At 37.9% G+C, this 18,462-nt stretch overlaps 1 protein-coding gene across 1 annotated transcript in view; it reads right to left on the bottom strand.

The window, feature by feature from the left end:
- Window positions 1–1,250: 1,250 nt before the first annotated feature.
- Window positions 1,251–18,462, bottom strand: part of ATP6V1C1 (ATPase H+ transporting V1 subunit C1) — a 17,558-nt gene continuing 346 nt past the window's right edge. The window contains exons 2-13 of the mRNA XM_039706222.1: window positions 15,334–15,516; window positions 13,159–13,226; window positions 11,891–11,976; window positions 11,094–11,188; window positions 8,676–8,767; window positions 7,531–7,629; window positions 6,152–6,220; window positions 4,758–4,850; window positions 4,576–4,669; window positions 3,956–4,053; window positions 2,724–2,850; window positions 1,251–1,861 (exon numbers count right to left, since the gene is read on the bottom strand). Coding sequence (XP_039562156.1) covers window positions 1,766–1,861; window positions 2,724–2,850; window positions 3,956–4,053; window positions 4,576–4,669; window positions 4,758–4,850; window positions 6,152–6,220; window positions 7,531–7,629; window positions 8,676–8,767; window positions 11,094–11,188; window positions 11,891–11,976; window positions 13,159–13,226; window positions 15,334–15,465 — 1,149 coding nt within the window. The 5' untranslated portion in view covers window positions 15,466–15,516 and the 3' untranslated portion in view covers window positions 1,251–1,765. The remainder of the gene's footprint in view (window positions 1,862–2,723; window positions 2,851–3,955; window positions 4,054–4,575; window positions 4,670–4,757; window positions 4,851–6,151; window positions 6,221–7,530; window positions 7,630–8,675; window positions 8,768–11,093; window positions 11,189–11,890; window positions 11,977–13,158; window positions 13,227–15,333; window positions 15,517–18,462) is intronic.

The raw sequence follows: 18,462 nt of genomic DNA, 5'->3' as shown, positions 1-18,462 counted from the left end.
TGTAGAACAGCTTTCAAAACAAAATCAAAAGAGAACTGAGGTGAAGAACAGAGACAACAGTTTAGCCTGATTCCTCCTGTGATTAGAGAGGCAGGACAAAAAACCCTCTTTACCTTTAAGCAGTGTACATGTTACAGTGGGCTCAGAACCAAGATGACAACCTTTGTGAGCAGCAGTAACAAAAGTGAAAGAGGCAGAGCTGGGTGATAAAAGGGAAAACCTCTTCCACTTGGGCACACTTTTAACAACCTGGACAGCAGACTAAACAGCTGTTATCTTCTGTAAGGGACTGAGAAGTGGGAGAAGCAGAAATGTGACCACAACAGGACACCTGATCTCACTATTTCCCTTTTTGCCTACAAAAATAGGAAGAAAAGCAAACATAAATTTACACAGCAAATATTTTCATAGATGTCAAACCCTGTCAAAATCAATAGCTAGATGCAACTCTTGCACTCAAAACCTAGACTTCCCTTTTAATAATTAGAGATATCAATGTAGGCTTACCAAGTTAGCCAATTCCTCAAAGGTGCTACTGGGTTATGATTAGAGATCCCACTAAAAGTAGCACTGAAATATAGTGCTTGTGGAGCTCTGATATTTTCAGTTAGGGACTGAATGAGAAAACAATACAGTGGTTACAGTACTTCAAATACTAATTTTGATAAATCAGCACTCCTGCAGTCTCACTCTTGATTCAAGTCAATTTTAAACGATACTGCAGCTTTTACTGCATATTTAGCTACTCAGGTAGAATACTTGTAATAGCTGCTACTGAAATAAACAACTCCTCTCTATCCACATTAGAAGGAAGCCATCATATTCTCTGTGTGGAGAATAGATGTGGCAAAAAAAAAACAAGCATCTAATAGTACAGTATTCAAAGCTATAAAATTGTCTCAAGCTTCAACTGACTGAAAAGAAAGAAGAATTATCAAAATCCCAACTCAGCATAGCTTGTTATTATCCCAGCTTGCCATCATCTTCCCAGTAATTGTCTCACATCTTTTCTTTAGTGTCAAAAAGATATAAACATGAAAAACATTCATACATATGTGTGGTGGCCAAACAACATACTTGAGACTTTCTGCACAAAACAAAATTAGTTCCTGCATCACCTAAAAGTACTTGTGCTGAAGCCAATTGCATTTCTGTACCAGTGCATGCACGATGCAGCACTATTAGAGACTTAACATAATTGCTTCAGTTTAGACACAAGTATCTGCAATTTTATGTGGTAGAAGAAAGTGACACATTTGCACAGGTAAGTTTATTTTCCCTGTGTTTACAGTGCATCAATTGTAATTTTAAACCATTCAGAAAGCACGATTTCATACCAATTTTACATACTTTACATCACAGTTCAACAACGTTAACACAGTTGTATCTACTAAATCAAATGAACAAAATGGCCATGAACATTTACACTAGTCTTCTGTAAACAAGTTTTTTTTATAAACAACAGTAAATGGAATTAACACAGACCACCATAGGAAAGAGGGATAAGCTTTTCCTTAAATAAATCACTCTGTTTATAAATACTTCAATTCTCTCAATATACATTTACAGACATAGTCGATTAAAAGCTGGTTACCTACACTGCTCTTTATAAAGAAAATGTCTAGAGATGGACCACAGTGTGTTCAATTCACCTAACATAAGAAGCAAGCATATGATTAGTAGAATGTTAAAAGTATTACTATACTTCAACCTCACTTCTGTTTGTTTACACCAACACTGAGAGGATTGTCATGTTAGGGAACTTTTACTTGAATTCCAGCAAATTACAATCGATCTTGTAGTACACATATGGGTAGTACTCCTGTTGGCTGAGGTTTAAACCTGGAATATCCATAGTTGCCTGCAAATAAAGTTTTGAAACCAGTTATACTCTTACAATTCAGACTCTATTAAGAAGTAGATGAAATATTAAAGTTTTAGAAGCAAAGAGACCAGGTAAGACTTTAAGCTTAAATTTTCACATTCAAGTGACTGTTTAAATAACAGGTAAAGTTAAAACTTTTACAAATGACAAACAGTATTTTTCGAAAGTAAATACAAAGTGCTTCTTCAAAATCTAAGCAGTTCTGTATCGATAATTCACATCCATTGCTATAGTAAACACATCATCCCTACTACATCTAAACACTGTCAGTTTCTGATGAGACTGTTATAGGGTGCTGAATGATCCAGGACGTTATGTAAGTTCAGCATCTTTAGTTTTCACCTAAACTGTCTCACATCCTCTTTCCACAAAAAGGCCTGGAAATACATTACATTCAATATAACATTAAGAATCTTTTTTAATTCAGCTAAACTCATGGTATCTTCAGTTAACCTTTAACTACAAACATCACTTTTCAATACAAAGCAAATTAGTAGAATAAGCCTCCCAACAAACCAATTTTTACACAAGAAAATGAGACCTCTACAGATGGAAAGGCCGATTCCATTTTGACAATGATTCAGCCTTCTTCAGCAGAGGACCACTATGCAGTAAGAAGAAATTACATGTGACTTTTAAACCAGACAGCTCTTCAAATATACTGGTTGCAACTTAAACACCATCTGCCTTGCAAAAGTGTAAAACAAGAAGCAGCATTTTTTTAAGGAGACAAAATTCTCTGTACTGTGAGAAAATGAAGAATATGGAGAGGTATAGCTTTTTAATGATGCCAACGGACTTTGTTTAAACATGCTAGTAGCAGTTAAAAAATACTTACATCAATGATAGCTGCTGCACTGCTGTCAAGGTGTTTGTATAAGTCATACAGAACTTCCCTCAGTTTCTTCATTGTTTTCTTATTAGGCTGAAGCAGCATTGCCTGGAAGTTAACTGGCAAACCATACCTGAGGAAGTCAAGTAGAAAACCACGGAAATGCTGAAATAAACCTTCTTTCATAATTCAAAGCAGAATTTTATTTTGAGAAAGAGTCCTATTGCTGAAGATGAAATTCTGATAATTTCCATTTCTGCAAAACCACACAATTCATAAGGCATCAAAAAAGTAGAACATCAAGCTTAAAATAACAAATCAGAAGCCTAAATATTTTTAAAATAATTTTAAATCCTTGAGTATTTAGCATAATTCTCAATGTTACCTGAACATAGACTAAATTTTGAACACTCCATTAGTTTACTTTGGTTATGACACTTGGCTGGACAGTGTACTTAATCCTCCTTTCTAGGAGTGTGGAAACAGCTGCCACCATTCCAGTCAGCTTCAGTTTTCTTCTTTACTCAAGTTTTGTTTTCACAATAAGGCCACAGCAGCAAGAATGCAAGTTCATGTGATTTGTTTTCTTTTTCTCCTCTGCTTTTCTCCATTATGACAACTGATCAAAAAGGCTAAAAACACCTTGCCCTTTACTGACCACGGTAGGAACGTCTTCAACTATAAAAAATAAAGGTCTTTGCAGAACAACTACAGCTGTTCCTGACTAGTAACAACACTTGTGGATAGTATGAAGAAAAAGAGCAGATAAATTTTCTAGTTAGAATATTGAATTGAAAAATTTAGACTATAAAAGGCATGTCTCAAAGAAAAAGCATAGATTTCACGATGCCAAGCTGTGATACTGCAAGTCCAAATAGTTGTTATTCTGAACTATTCAAATTTGCCATTTAAATATAAGATGTAGTTAGCTTTTGTTACAAGCAGCTCATAAAGTAATCTAAAAATCAGCAAATGTCTCCCTGCTATGTACAGAGTACCTGTAACTCCTAAAGCAATAGTGAAAAGACTATCCAAGGGGAAGATACACAATTATCTACCCCAAATATTTCACAACTGCCAACAAGAGCTATTGCCATCAGCTATTCTTACTGCCCTACTTTTTGCTTCCTCCTTCCCAGAAGAACAGCATTCACATGCTTCAGTTTGGTAAACCCAAGCTAGATTTATATTCTTACCAAATCTAGGAAAAATATCACTATTCAAATCTGCCTCATTACCTTAAAACAGATTCAACAAAAACACGTAATGCTTTCACATGAATCCACGCAATGAAAGCTTCACTGAAATTAACTTTCAGCCACCGAACCAGAGGCCCCTGTGAAAGAGGGAAAAAAAATAAGCTTTTATTCAAACATCAGAAAAAGACTCAGCCCATTTATGCATGTTTGAGCAGCTACTCAATATCTGTACCATAAAAAAGACAAGCTAAAGACAGAGTTCACTATGGACATAATGGCTCGAGAGTGTTTTGATACAAAGTAAAGAGACATTTAATGAGGCTTCCCTTTGTCCTTTCAGTTCCCCATCTCAGTTGTCATGATCTAACTATATTAAAGATCCTTTTAGTAATATCTGATTATGTAATTCAAACACTTGTCCATTTTCAAACTTCAAACATTTTCAGCTGCAATACCAGCCCTTGATTCAATGCAGTGAGGAGCACTTGTGCTGCATGAAACTCAATTATCCTGGAGTAGATTAGCTGGGTGGCAGGCTGGCTACATCATGTCATCCCTACAATGCTTTCTCTGAATCACAACTTCATGAAAATTTTATGTAGCAATAACAAGTCTTAGATGTCTCACTAAAGTGTAATGACCACTTTATTAAGACTTACAAACTGTTTCTTCTTGTCAGTTGACAGTCTATTCATTTCTTCTTTATCAGCTTTCATCTCTTCTTCATTGTACTGGAAGTCACGGACCATAAATCTGCATTTGGAAGTGAATAAAATCAAAAGTGCCTATCTAGAGATCCTTCAAAGTATGAGAGACAGAATGCACACAAAATAAACCTTACTTATATTCTCTGGCTTTGTGCTTGAAGTCATCCACTGCCTTCCTGAACAAGGTGACATTACAAAGGTAGCTGTCTTGGTCCTCAAAGAGTACACTACACAGAAAGGAAACAAACCAAGTGTCAGAATTACCCAGGTTCAAGTCAGCACAGATCAGTCACACAGTACCACATTTATTGCTACAAGGCAAGACATAAATGTAGATAATTATACAAGAGTTAGTTCCCAAATTAAGCACCTCACACAGAATGTAACTGACTGCTCTTAATTGCTCCCTTCATAAATGATGGCAGCTTACAGTTCACATTCAGAGACTTCATCACGCAAAACCACTTCATACAATATTTGTTCAAATTAAAACATTTTTAACAAAAAGGGCAATTGAGGCTGGTTTAGTACAGAAACGTTTGGACTACAGATTTATTAGAAATGTGTATTACAAAGAAAAATGAAATGGATATGAAATAGAAAAATACACAAATTAAAAATATACAGGTTGGCAAAACAAAATGTTTCTTAGGCTGCAAAGATGATCCTTAGATTTACTATTTTATAATTTAAAACAATATTGCTTATTTTGAGGCTTTACCTTAGGGGAAAAAAAAAGCTTGAACAGATTAAGACTGCTCCTCAATGTCACATGTCTTCAACACAAGCATTATCCAACAGTTTAACAAGTTGCCTTTTCTTAAGCTGGCCCTAGGCCATGATTTCCCAATAATTAAATAAGAAGCACTAGCAGGTCTTCAAAATGTGAAGCTATCCAGAGCAAGTTCAGGTTTTTTTAAGTGGCACAGAACTGGCAATATCAGACATTCCTGATCAAAACCTCAGCCTGTCTGTTAAAATTAACCACAAACCGATGCTTTGTGCTACACAAGGGCTTTTTCTTCAATGTGGTTATGAGGTTGTTAAAGTGGTTTAATTTTGCCCACCACAGCACCTAACACCAGCTTGATACCAGGGACCCAAAGAGACAGGCTACCTTTCTTTGTACACAACAAAACCATTTACACTTCCAGCTGTCCATTCTTTGGAAGTCTTCAAAGAGTTCATACAACTTGTTTCAAGTCCTGTGAATACAGACCTAAAGCTTTCAGGCCAGCAGCCAGCATTTGCTGCTTATCTCCACCACACTCCAGCTAGAGGCTGAATATATCTGACCAGAACTAGATTAACTTTTCAACCCTCTTACTCTTCTCACATAAGCTGATAACTTTGTTAACCCTAGAATTCATTTGAATATTTCCTCAATTATTTAATCAGATTTGGTCAGATAAAGCTGGACATATTAACAAGTTTTTGACCAATCTTTAAAATTGCAAGTCTTTCTAGATAAAGATCACCCCTGAAACACAGCACATGCAAATATAAGACTTAGCATTTCACAACTTACTTGCTGGAACGTGGTACAACCATCTCTGCTAGTGTTTCATACTGCTTAACCCAGTCATTGTAATTTAACCTAGAGAATATACAGGTTATTGTTAGATTTTTAATCTGAGATTAATGGATCAAGTTTTTTATTATTTTTAAAGGTAAAAACATTTCATCATCACATCTTCCATCTCAGGTGTAGGTTGTCAGAAATATGCAAGACTCAAGAAATACTCAGTTCTCCTCGTGCCATTTTTATAATTATTGATAAATAAACTATAATAATTGCAAAAGTAACATTTTCAGTTTTCATGTCAGTTTAAAAGCAAGAACTATGAAATTAAATCATCATTAAGTAGAGATCTCAGGGGACCAAATGGAATTAACTGTCAAGGTTAATCAGAACCTCCTCACGCAACTCTGCTCTTTTGAGCAGAGGAATACTTCTTCCACAATTATAAACAGGTTCCCTAGAGTCCTGCACTTGCCTGAAGGACTGGGAATTTTGGAAGCCCTGCCTTTCTGTAGTTAGTTGTGAAAAGGTTCTATCCTTTCAACAGCAAAAACAAGACAAAGAAAAATAACAGCTGAGATAGTCTAACCACCTGCTTTCTGCTAAAGCCACTGCAAAACTGGTTTTCCTTCACTAGCGTTTGACATTTGACAGACTCTAGTGGCTCCTGTGGCAAAGAGAGCCAGTGGGGTGTTCATAAATTAGAATCTTTCTTTGCTTGCAGCTCCAGCCAAGGGCCATTTTTTCATTTTACAACAGTTTTGAGGGCATCTGTATTACCACTTTCCTTGGCCAGGGGAAATTATGAGGTTTCTGTTGTTCAAACATTTCAAATAAGAACAGCCTGCTCCCCTAGTAAGCCTTTGACAGGACATAAGCAGGGTTCCAATGGCACAGACTTAGTTAAGGAAAAAAAAAACTCAAAAAAAACAGTGTCCAGGCAATCTAAAAATGTGCAGAGCAAAGAAGTAAAGAGTTCACTCACTAAGTGTGCAAGTTGGCATAGTCCTAACCAGGATAATTTAATGATTAAGCCTTTTAATGTAAAACAAGTCATGTTTTTGCTCAGCACTTAGTTTCATAAGGACACCATCTGGAACATGACTAGTCATAGCAAACACTGGATAAGAGACATAAATCTAATTTCCATTTTCTTTAAGAAATTCATGAGCACTCAGCAGTCCTTATGAGAAGTTTTTGTTAACAAAGGAACGTTGGCACAGACATTCACTTATCTCTCCTGAGCATCTCAACAGTTGTGTTTGCTCATCCAGGAAAGCCCCAAGTAAATTCAGATGTCATTCTGACAGTATTATAGAGTTGTGAGATCTATTATTTGATTTATATTTCTTATTGTATTCTACTCTTAGGATGAACAAACTTACTTCGGCACAATCACTAATAATGTGACCAAATATTCTGAATCAAGTACAAAGTCCTCTTTCTTTACAATATCAGCAAGACTTCTGGTTAGCAAGCTTCCCCTGCAGAGAAACAAAGACAGCCAGAACAATAACATGTTTAAGCATTGAATTTGTCTGCATAACAGTTTCCAGTGCTTGATAATATAGCATTCTCAAAAATACATTTTACCTACACAGCTGCTACTAGCAGAGCAAACAAAATGTCCTTATATGCATTTTATATCTCACTGTCCAAAGTCACTGACATTTTTATCAGTGGCTCCACTGCTGTGCGTCACTTCCATATTCCAAATACGTCACAGGCTTAAGTGGCCAACTTGTCTTTTTAAAAGTGATTTAAAATTGCAAAAAAACCATTAACTGTGGATTCTAGCACACGGACCCTCAGTTATAACTAACATGGTACAGAACTTCAATACAAACTTACAGCAGTGTATTTCCTCGTATTCATAACAGACCAAGAGCACACATAGGTTTAATGGCGTTCAGCTGGCAAACTGCCATGGCTTAGCACAGAACTTACGTCTCACTCCTAAAGCAGCTTGTCACGTACTGTCATTGGCATGATCGTGGCTCTGAATCAGCCAGCAGGCTTGTGCCACTCACGGTAATGGCAGGGTTCAGGCACATTAATCAACCCCATGTGCACAGAACTACTGTACCTCAACTGTACTTCAGATAATCATCACACGTACGTGACGAGACAGCACACAGTCCTCGTTTAATTTAATGTCTGTGTGTACCCAGCAGCTGTCTCTGCTGGTAAATTCTGAGGGAAGAAAACCAGTTAAGATGGTGTGAAGGAAAGACTTTCTTATTTAGACAAGACACCTAAGTAGCAGTGTTACCACTAACAGCAAGCTCCTCTCAGAAGTTCCAGCAATTTATGCTATTTTTACATGCTTTTATGATTTCTTAATTGCTTTTCAGTCCCAGGTAAGTTAACACCAACCAGACAGCTGGTAATAAATGTTCCTTCATGACAGCTGCTCTTCAAGACTGATAAACACCTCAAAAATACATTAAGCTTAGAGTTAACATTTTCTTAAGTTTTCATGATTAGATAATGTTCCTGCACTACATTAGAAAAAAATAATACAACTTACGCATTCTTTCTTTCCAGATTCTGAAGATTCCCTTTCAGATTATTGTATGCCGAGGCTCTTGCTTTTAGATCATTGTCAATCTGGTTTACTCCCTTAAAAACGAAAACAAAAGGAACTGTGTCTAAAGAACTAGAACAGAACTTATGTTCAGTTTGCCACTGCTGGTCGAGTAATCCTGGAGGATGGATTTGAGAAGGATGGTTTAATTAGCATGATTACCAAAAATTATGCATTCCCAGCTTAGATAACTTGGCAGCAAGTGGAAGAACACAAAACAAATGAAGCACTTTAGTACATGTTAACGTGCCAACCACACTCATATCAGCGTGTATCTTATACAAGGAAGTGTCACTAATTTCAAATTCAAAGAATAACTCAATTAAGTGACAGCTCTCACATAGCACAGATGCCATCTCAAAAGTCTTCCGTATTGACACTGGGATTCACAAAACTTCTGGAAGTTAAAAGCTGAAAAAACCTGGTGGATAGTTTCAGCAGATACCATTTTATTTTAAATGTTTCTGACACTGCTGTAATTTCTTCTCAGCTGACAAACCCCCCACTGCAATTGCCATTACTCATTTTGACAGACATCAGAATTTGCTGCCTGACTGAGGATGATATAAAACCACACAGGAAAAGTAGTAATTCATTATTTGCCAAACTTTTCAAATTATTTAACATCCACCTGTCAAGAGGCTTCCCAGATTTTAATTAATGTTGCTCTATCAATTTTCCTATATCTTCACTTTGGCATGTGATTACATGAAGACTTCATCTCTGTCAGGACTCTTTCTGCCTTGGGACAAAACTGTTTCAAGTCCTGTGATATGATCTCCTTGGGGTCATTTCTATATGAACATAAGGCATCTTCAGTCATCTTCCTTCTCTACTTTATCGACACACATCTGTGGCTCACAGTTAAAAATATTCTATAAACTGTTTGAAATCAGATTTATGACACACTAAAGCTGTCTCTATAGAATACAAGCACAGCTAAACATGAAGCAAAATGGAAACCCCCAACAGGATGACTCAGGCTGAACTCCAGCAGACTTGTTTCTCTACATTTACTATCCAATACAACTGGTCAGAGAGGACCCTAAAGTAGATGAAGAATGTAAGACAGTTGAAGTTCAGGTTCTACAGCTTCGTTGAAGCAGATTATTTATCTAGCTGACTCTGGGACACAGAATAACATGCACTGAATATTTGATTATCAATAAAGGGCATATCTCTTCATGTCCTATGTTTCTTTTCCAACAAATTTAATTTCTGCAAAAAAAAGTGCTGTAAAAAGTTCAGTGCTTCATTTTGGTACCTTCTTCTGAAGAAGCAAATACTATATGCTAGCATCAGATATTAAGATTATTATTTTATATCTTTGAGATATTTTTAATGTGCAAATCTTCAGAGCCATAAGACAGCCAGTCATCCTTTAACAAAAGGCCACACTGCAGGTGTTTTCCAGGAATACTTACTAAATGTGATTTGTGAAATAAATTCAAGATACAGGGATAGTCCCAAAGAAAATATCAAAAATTGAAGTACTAATTGCATTCTCAGTCAGTTTTGCAGCACATATTAAGATTTTGCAATCTCTGCAAAAAAACAGTGTAATAGTTTCAGGAATCTGCAGTTACAGCAAAGCACAAGTCTGCCAGCACTTACCCCCATCCCAACTCCATTATAGTCCCTACACATCCATCACCTAAGACTCTCTCTACACCAGAAAAATCTCTTCTTTTTTGCAAGTTATGTATTTCCAGTTAATAACACAGGCAGTTCCAAGAGCCAGTCTGCAGACTACAGAAAACAGGGAAGGGAAAAAAACAACCTGAAGAGGCTGGGAAGATCTTAAAGCAAGGACTGTCTACAGGGAACTCTCTCACTGTCTAAATCAGCCAGTCACTGCTGAGGACCCTGTATAGGCTCACAAGCAAGCAAAAAAATAAAACCCACCAAGTATGAAACACTTTGCCAAAGTAAAGATAAGGAAAATGCATGGTAACTCTCAAATGAGCTTTCTTTACATCTAACAATGAAGGCTTATTTCTCCCCTCACAACTGAGTGCCACAGCTTTTAGAATGTTAATAAGCCCCTGGTTCACTGCTAACAGCCCACAAGGTTTGACAACATCAGACAAACAATATGCTAGTACAGCAAAACTGAAATGTAAGCATCATTTCCTGGCTATTTATTTGTTAGTTCAGTGATCCTAGGAAACAAAAATCAGCAAAGACAGCATGATGGCCTTCAGGGAGCACTCTCCAAACCCTAGCCACATCCTAATGTATTTCTTTGGTTACTAACCATATTGTTAGCTGATTAAAACAGACAAATAGCTTTGAGAGCAAGTTTTGTGCATAAGTATCTCAAGTTCAAATACAGAAGTTTTACTAAACGAGTTACCTTACCTTTGCAATAATTTCTGAAATATTCTTCAAGGATTGCTTGATTGGGTATTTGGCCATATCCCACTGGAACCTTGTTATATAGGTGACCAAGTCAACTAAAATTTTAAAGAACTTTGTTAAGATTGACAATAAAAAGACCACTGTATTATATTCTGTAGAACTGCTCTAACAGAAGAGAAGTGTAACAGACTGGACCTTCCCATGTGTTGCTTAAGAAATTTGAAAATAAACAAGCTGCAAATTGTCCATGACCTCTGCCTTCAGATATTGGTTTCACCACCTCTGTAGGCCGTAAATGACATTTACTACCAAGTCAAGGATGGTTGGAGAACTACAGACAAGAGCAACTACTTTTTGCTTTGTGTGAAAAATGAGTGGGAGAAGGGAAGGTTATGATGGCAAAAAAGGCAGCAATGACCATGTGGCTCTCCTGAAGTGACAGGTTTGTACAGCTGTCTACAAAAGACATTACTCCAAGCCCTTATTCACTCAATACTAGCCTCTCTTGCATCAACACAAGCTGTGATAATTCTATTAAACAGCTCTGAAAATAAAATATTGGTTCAGAGAACAGTGCAGCTCTTTACTGAAATAAAATGCACACTGGCACTCCCAAGTGCTTCTCAGCAGGGCTGCTCTTCATCTGTTCATGCCCCACCTGTACTGGCACTGAGGGCTGCCCTGACCCAGGTGCAGCCCCTTGCTCTTGGCTTCCTTGTACCTCAGTGAGTTTCAGGATCGTTGCCTCCCCTTCTACAGTTTTAGAATACATTAGGATATCATGGTTAAAACTTTACCTCCATTGGCCAGAAGATTCTCCTGAACTTTATCTTTACTGTCTTCTAGAACATCAGCCATATATTGGGCCACCTTCTTCACAACACTGAAAATTGGAAGATAAAGATAAAAATATATTTTTTTAAAAACCAACAAAACCCCATACCTGCCATTTGAGAAATACCATTCATAAAACTAATTTTAAATTGCCTGAGATTGGCTCAAAAGTGACTGGATCAAACAAGGATGATGACTTCTCTACATCCAAACTTTCTGAGAGCACAAGCTGGGCTCAGTATCTGAAGGAGACCAATTTCTCAGTACTCCATAACTTTATTTAAAATCTGTACTGTTGCTACTCACCAGTTCTCAACAAGGTGAGGCTAGCTCCCTCACACTGGTGTTGAATTTAAGTGTAATGTCACTATATTGCAGTTTTTTTAAAAAGTTCTGTTGTACTTCCAAAATTCTAACACCCTTTTTAGAAACAGGTAGAGAGGCAGAAGTCAACAGTAATACAAACTAAACACAGGGTAACCCTGACAATGCAATCTGACATTCAAGACCTGCCTTCCTAACTGAAAAGCTGTGTAAAATATTATTCACATGTGCCAGGCCCAATAGTTTCTATTTAAAAATGTCTATTTAAGATTGCTCTCCTTGAAACAGAAGATGGCTCCATGAGTTCTGGTTATGTGAAATTTTGCTACTTTTGCTTAAAATCACTTTCAAAAGGTCATTAGTTGTTTCAAAATTAATAGTTCTTGCATTTTAATATTAATACTTTTAAGTATTTCTATGGATTAGGAATTACATGATTACTTTCTCAAAGTGTGTAAACAGTATTCCTGCTAGAATTACAAGCTTTTACTTCATTTCCTCAACACTTCCTGCACCTGTCAGGCTCAATTTTTAAAATTTTTAACAGTTCTCCAGGACCCAGCACCACACAGCAGTACTGTAGAGAGAATCATAATTCATCAATGCATAATGTTCAACTATTTCATAAGAAATTCAGATTTTTTTTTTTTCAAGAACAGATACTGTGAAAACCATCAATGCATAATGTTCAACTATTTCATAAGAAATTCAGATTATTTTTCTTTTTTCAAGAACAGATACTGTGAAAATCAGCATCTTAGCTTTCTTAAATCTGAGCTTGCTGACTGCCTGCAGAGGATCACTGTGATACAAAAAATGCTGAAAATAACCTGTGTATTATGAGGACTCAGCAAACCATCACATCATTATTCTAACACTTTGCATCCTACTAAAAATGAACTGTTACCTCTCCACAAACGCATCCAGTTTAGCCAGCTCATCTGACAAACCAACCAAAACATCCAGTGTGCCAACCTAGAAGCAAAGATCAAAATGCATTAGCAGATGTATATAAACACAGAAAGACAAAACCAGCTAACAGTAAAAGCTACATCTCTCCAGAACTACATAAAATGCTGGACTCTAAGATTCCAGACATCCTGATTTCCCAAAGTCACACTCTGTTTCACTTGTTAGATACCACCCCCGCTCAAAGCACCACAGGATCAGATCTAACTCACTAGTTTGGGGCTCAGTTTCAGTTCTGCAACCCAGCCATCCAAAACATGTTAAAACAATGTCTATGCTATGAACTGATTGTATTTTTCACAAAGCAGTTGCTTCAGCACTTAATTCACTACTTCAGAACAAATGTGAAATTTCACTGATCAGGAGTCTCAGCCCTGGAGGCAACCTGGACATCAAAAACTTTGACAATACAAGAGTACTGCAGCAGTAAGACCAACAAGAGTCTGGACTTTTTGCATCTTGGGTAATAAAATATCTAGCTTGTCTACAAGCTTTCACTCTTTCTTCCCTTCTCCTCCAGAAAAACACTTTCTTCCCTAATTTCATGTATCTAGAGTACACATTTCTTACTGAAATATTACAGGGCATAAATGAATCTTCTGTATACCCAAAATGTCATTAACATTTAATATATTTGTAACCTAGCATCTACTTTCTATATATCTGACCACTCAAATTCACATTAGTCTTTTTCTGTTTAGCTCTGAAGCAGAAAGGAGCAGAATTACTTAAGAAACATCACACAAAATGACTTTCCATGCCTCACCTTCTTGTGGGCCACAAGCACAATAAGGAAGCTCATTTTAACTAGACACTTAAAAGCCTCAGGGCAAGCAAGTCCTTAAGCAATAAGACTGCTGTTCAGTGGAGACTAAACCACTGTTTAAATTAGTTTTAACTAAAGGATCTCACTGCTTAAACAGTTTTACCAGGTCCACAGAAACCAGACTATTTCCCACTGTATATAAGGTATATTCAGCTTCTGCCCCTTTTAGGAAGCACAGTAGAAGCAAAACAAATTTCTTCTAACCCTGATGGGCCTCAACAGTTTTCAGCAATAACTCCTCTAAATGCTACAGCAGGCACCCTACAGTTTGAAAGCCATCCTGACTCATGTCCAAGGATATCCTGGGAGGAGACAGACATTTGTTCTAGTCCCTATTCTAACTCAGGACAGTCCAAATGTGAATACAAGTTAAGGGAGTTTGAAGATCTTAAAAGGCACACTGAAGTACTCTGTGCCCTGGGCTCATTCCTCAGCAGAGACAGGAAAAAGGCATTATGCCACCTGAACTTGATCCACTCTGTAGACCAAGACTGATGGCATTTTTCTCCTCAATTTTGTAGGCTTTGATGGCCTCTCGCTACATTAAACTGAGCTCCAAATTCTTGTTCAAGAAACCTTCAGGCATCAGGAAAGACCTTTTCTAAGTGAATACACTGGGTCATAATTTTTCCACACCCTGATGATTGTATTAAACCAAGATTAACTACTTTCAGATTTTGTTACCATTCGCTTCTCACAGTTTTTTTCAAACAGTTTTTTTTCCATTTTCCACAACACATTGGCAGGTCACATTGGAATGCTCAGCCAGAGATAAACCACTTCTCTAATAGAAGAATGCTACTTCTGGACAGAGAAAAGGCAGTGCAGCTCTTTGATCAACTCCTGTATTTTGATTTGAACCTTTTCACTGTATCTCAGACAGAGAAAATGAGCAGACAATTCAGAGGGGAAAAAATTAAAATAATTTATTAAAAAGGCAAAACAAAACAGTCAAAGGAAACTCTCAATAATCAGATCACGAGTTCCTATTTTTCTTCTCCAAGTAACTCCTACCATCATGAGATCAAGACTACCACTGTCAGAAAAAAATGCTTTATTTGCTGAAAGAACACAGGTTGCTGAATCTTGAAAACTTACAGAGTGAACAACTAACTTGGAACTTCAGAAAAAAAGATAACCATTGTCTGAATGATTTTTTTAGATCCACACATAAACATCAAGAGAAGTCAGCTGTTCTCCCTAAAACATCTGCAGGTTTTAATCTAGAGAAATAAAGATGGTGCAAAACAAACACCCTTCTTAGGACATGACACAGGGTTTACATACCTTCAAGTCCGGGATATTGAACTTTGAATTAGTGGAAAGGTTGTTATGTTTTGTAGTTGCTGCATGGAGCTTCTCCCATGTCTGTTGACATGTCTTTTCCCCAGGAGCAGAAATCAACCAGAACTCTGTCATTTTTGTGCCTTTATCTTGATAGTTGTTGATTCTGAGGATAAAGGCAAGATGCTAGCAGAAGGGAAGCAAGAGAAAGAAGAAAAAATATCTGCCATTAATACAGCAGTCACAGCTTTGCCTGAAAAAAAACCATCTCATTCCATATTACTAAAGTGCAGTTCCAGTCACTGTAAGAGATTTTACCAGAAGTATCAGGTGGTTTCAAATTCATTTTTTCTTATCTTTCAAATCATATTTACACAGTCGGAAAAATTTTTTAAACTGCCTATCCTGTATGTTAAAGTGGGCTGAGTTTGCAATATTAGCACCTTTCAACTGCAATTTCATAGAAAGACAACAAGCAAACAATCTAAATGAAAAGAAATCAAATAAACCCACATTATATTTTCACAGCTATATACATTTTTCAGCATCTGTACAACAGACAACTTTTTCTGAAAACATCAGAAAAAACTAGAAAGATCAGACAAATTTCAACTCTGACATCTCTTTTCCAATCACTTTTCAGATTAGGACAGTGTTTTGAAGTCAATAAATGCCTGAAATTATTTAAATGCAATAAATTTTTCAAGTAAAGAAGCTTCTCCTGGCAGCTAAAAATCTCAACAAAAAGGAGAACACTTTCTAGTCTTGGTATCTGTGTTACAACTGCAAACCATCAATAAGATTACACATACATTAGTCAAGAAAGTGCTGGTACAAAACACAAATGATGTTGGTTTACTTTGCAGACAAGCTCAGGAAGTTAAGAGTATATATGTTCTTTTGTCACTAAGAAGCAGAAACAGCTGGCTGAGAGTTACTGGATATTTTTAATAAGAGAATGAAGAACAAAATCAAAGGGTACCTTGACAGAATCTAGATGTCAAATTTTGATATCTGCAATGTCTTCTGCAGCAGCTTTGAATGAGTAGAGTCTAACCTATATTTCATGAGCACAGACTACAGCACTCAGTGTTTTTGAGGGAGAACAAACCAAATGTTGTATTTGCTAGACTAGTATGTGGTAGCAAACTTTGCCCAAAACAACACACATAGGTGCTTCACCTGTGTATCCATTCTAGGGGTAGGAAGTTATCCAGGGTGTTGAAATTCCAGGTAAGATATAGGCCTGGTTGCTGATTCTTTTGCTCAGCTACTCTGGAAGCCTAAAGCTGAAGTTTACCAGCCATTAAATCACCAGCATGAAGCACAGCCTGGCACGGCAGCCATCCATCCCCTTGGACTTAAGGGCCCTCATTTCCAGCAGGAGATGACACCCAGTTCCTGAGGCCCTGGACAGCACACACTCTGTGACATCTGGCACTGCACAGCAGTGCCACAACCCCAAATGCAGACAATGCCAAGGCAGGTACAGGTAGCTGAGAAATCACAATATTTACAAAACCAGACACAACATCAGCTTTCAACATGCTACAGGGCTTCTTTGTCTAGCACCAGCTGCAGTATCTCACACAACAGGTCTCCACAGGAGGCCTATTAATTACTGATGATTTGGAACAAAACAAATTTTCCTCTTATTCAGACTACTGTGATGCATTATCTTCCTTAATGCATGCCAGACTTGGCACAAGAGAGGTTTTCCTGCACTCCACTGAACTCTGGCCCTATAAAAGCACAGCCAAGGTTACAGTAAACTTCACTTGTTCAGGGAGAGACCACTACAGCTGACACACACTCTCAAAGCGTTGAAGCTTTAAATTGTTTTTGTCTGGATTTCACTAGACTAGGACCAGAAAAAGTTGGGGAATAAATGCTGGATAAACTAAGTGGTGGCAGCAGCAACTTGCAAATATCCAAGTAAAAAACAGAAAAGCAGTAACACAGAAATCCAGGATCCTGCTCAGGGAAGACATAGGGAACATTGCATTCTCATGTTTTCCACAAATATCAATACACTCCAAAGAATATTTATAAAATTTCCAGAAGTGGCACAGAAGAAACAGTTGTAGCTGCCAGGAATCATTAAGTCACTGGACTTCCCTTTCTCCCTCACCATTTCTTGTCTGTGTGATTGGTTTTCCTGAAGCTCTGCTCCATTTCTAATAGCATGGGAAGGAAGATGATTTCCCATTTCAGGTAAAATGGAGGTATTATCAAATACACACAAGGGAACAACAAGCTTGGTAAAAGAGTTTTAAGTGTTTTTTACATGAGGGGCCTTGAAAACAGAACAATGAAGAATAATACCAAACAAGAAGTGAAGAAAGGAGAAGTGCTACAGAATGGTTTGAAAAACAGATACAAATGCTGGTCAGAGAAAAAGTACATACAGACTGACTGTAAAATGAAAGCCAAGCAAATTAAAGGAAAAACCACAGGATAAAGCAGGAAATACCAAGTGTTCAAAATGAAACCTTGAATAAGCAGTAAGAATGATCACTTATTCACACCTCTATGACCAGGACTTTTTTGTAATGTACACTGCTTCATCCCTATGAAAATGGATTTCCAAAGAAAAATCTTTCATGCAGCATACTACAATCTAAAATAAAACTTATGAACTGTTTTCAGTGCCGTACCCAGAAAAACATACAGCGATGTCAAAACAGAATCTTAACTACAGTGCTGCATTTTTCAAAAAACAAATAGAGCAAGGAGCAGGGGACAACTGCTTCTGTTTGTCTCAGTGGGAAACCTCCGTTTGCTGACGCGGCTCAGCACTAAGTCCCTACAGTGTCACTTCTGCCAGCTCCTTTCCAGCAGTCACTAATGGTGCTTGGCCTCCACGTTCCCTGAGCAGAAGCGGCCACAGCGAGGCAGCCGGGGAGGCTTTGCCCGCGCGGAGGCGACCCGGGGCCGGCAGCGGGAGCGGGGGGCGCTGCCCTCGCTCCGCCGGAGCCGCCCACCCGGATCCCGGGGATGCGATCTCAGCTCCCACAGCCCGGCACCGCGGCTCGGGCTCCGGGCCGCGCTGGCCCTTCGCCCTCCCCCGGTAAGCAGCCCCGCGGCGGCCCCGAGGCCCGGCCGAGCCCCCGGAACCGCGGCACCGCCGGG

This window comes from Passer montanus, unplaced genomic scaffold, assembly GCF_014805655.1.
Source record: "Passer montanus isolate IOZ18808 unplaced genomic scaffold, ASM1480565v1 scaffold19, whole genome shotgun sequence".
In the NCBI taxonomy this organism is placed as follows: Eukaryota; Metazoa; Chordata; class Aves; order Passeriformes; family Passeridae; genus Passer; species Passer montanus.
The sequence above is the reverse complement of the archived record's forward strand: the minus strand, read 5'-3'. Positions and strand labels throughout refer to the sequence as shown.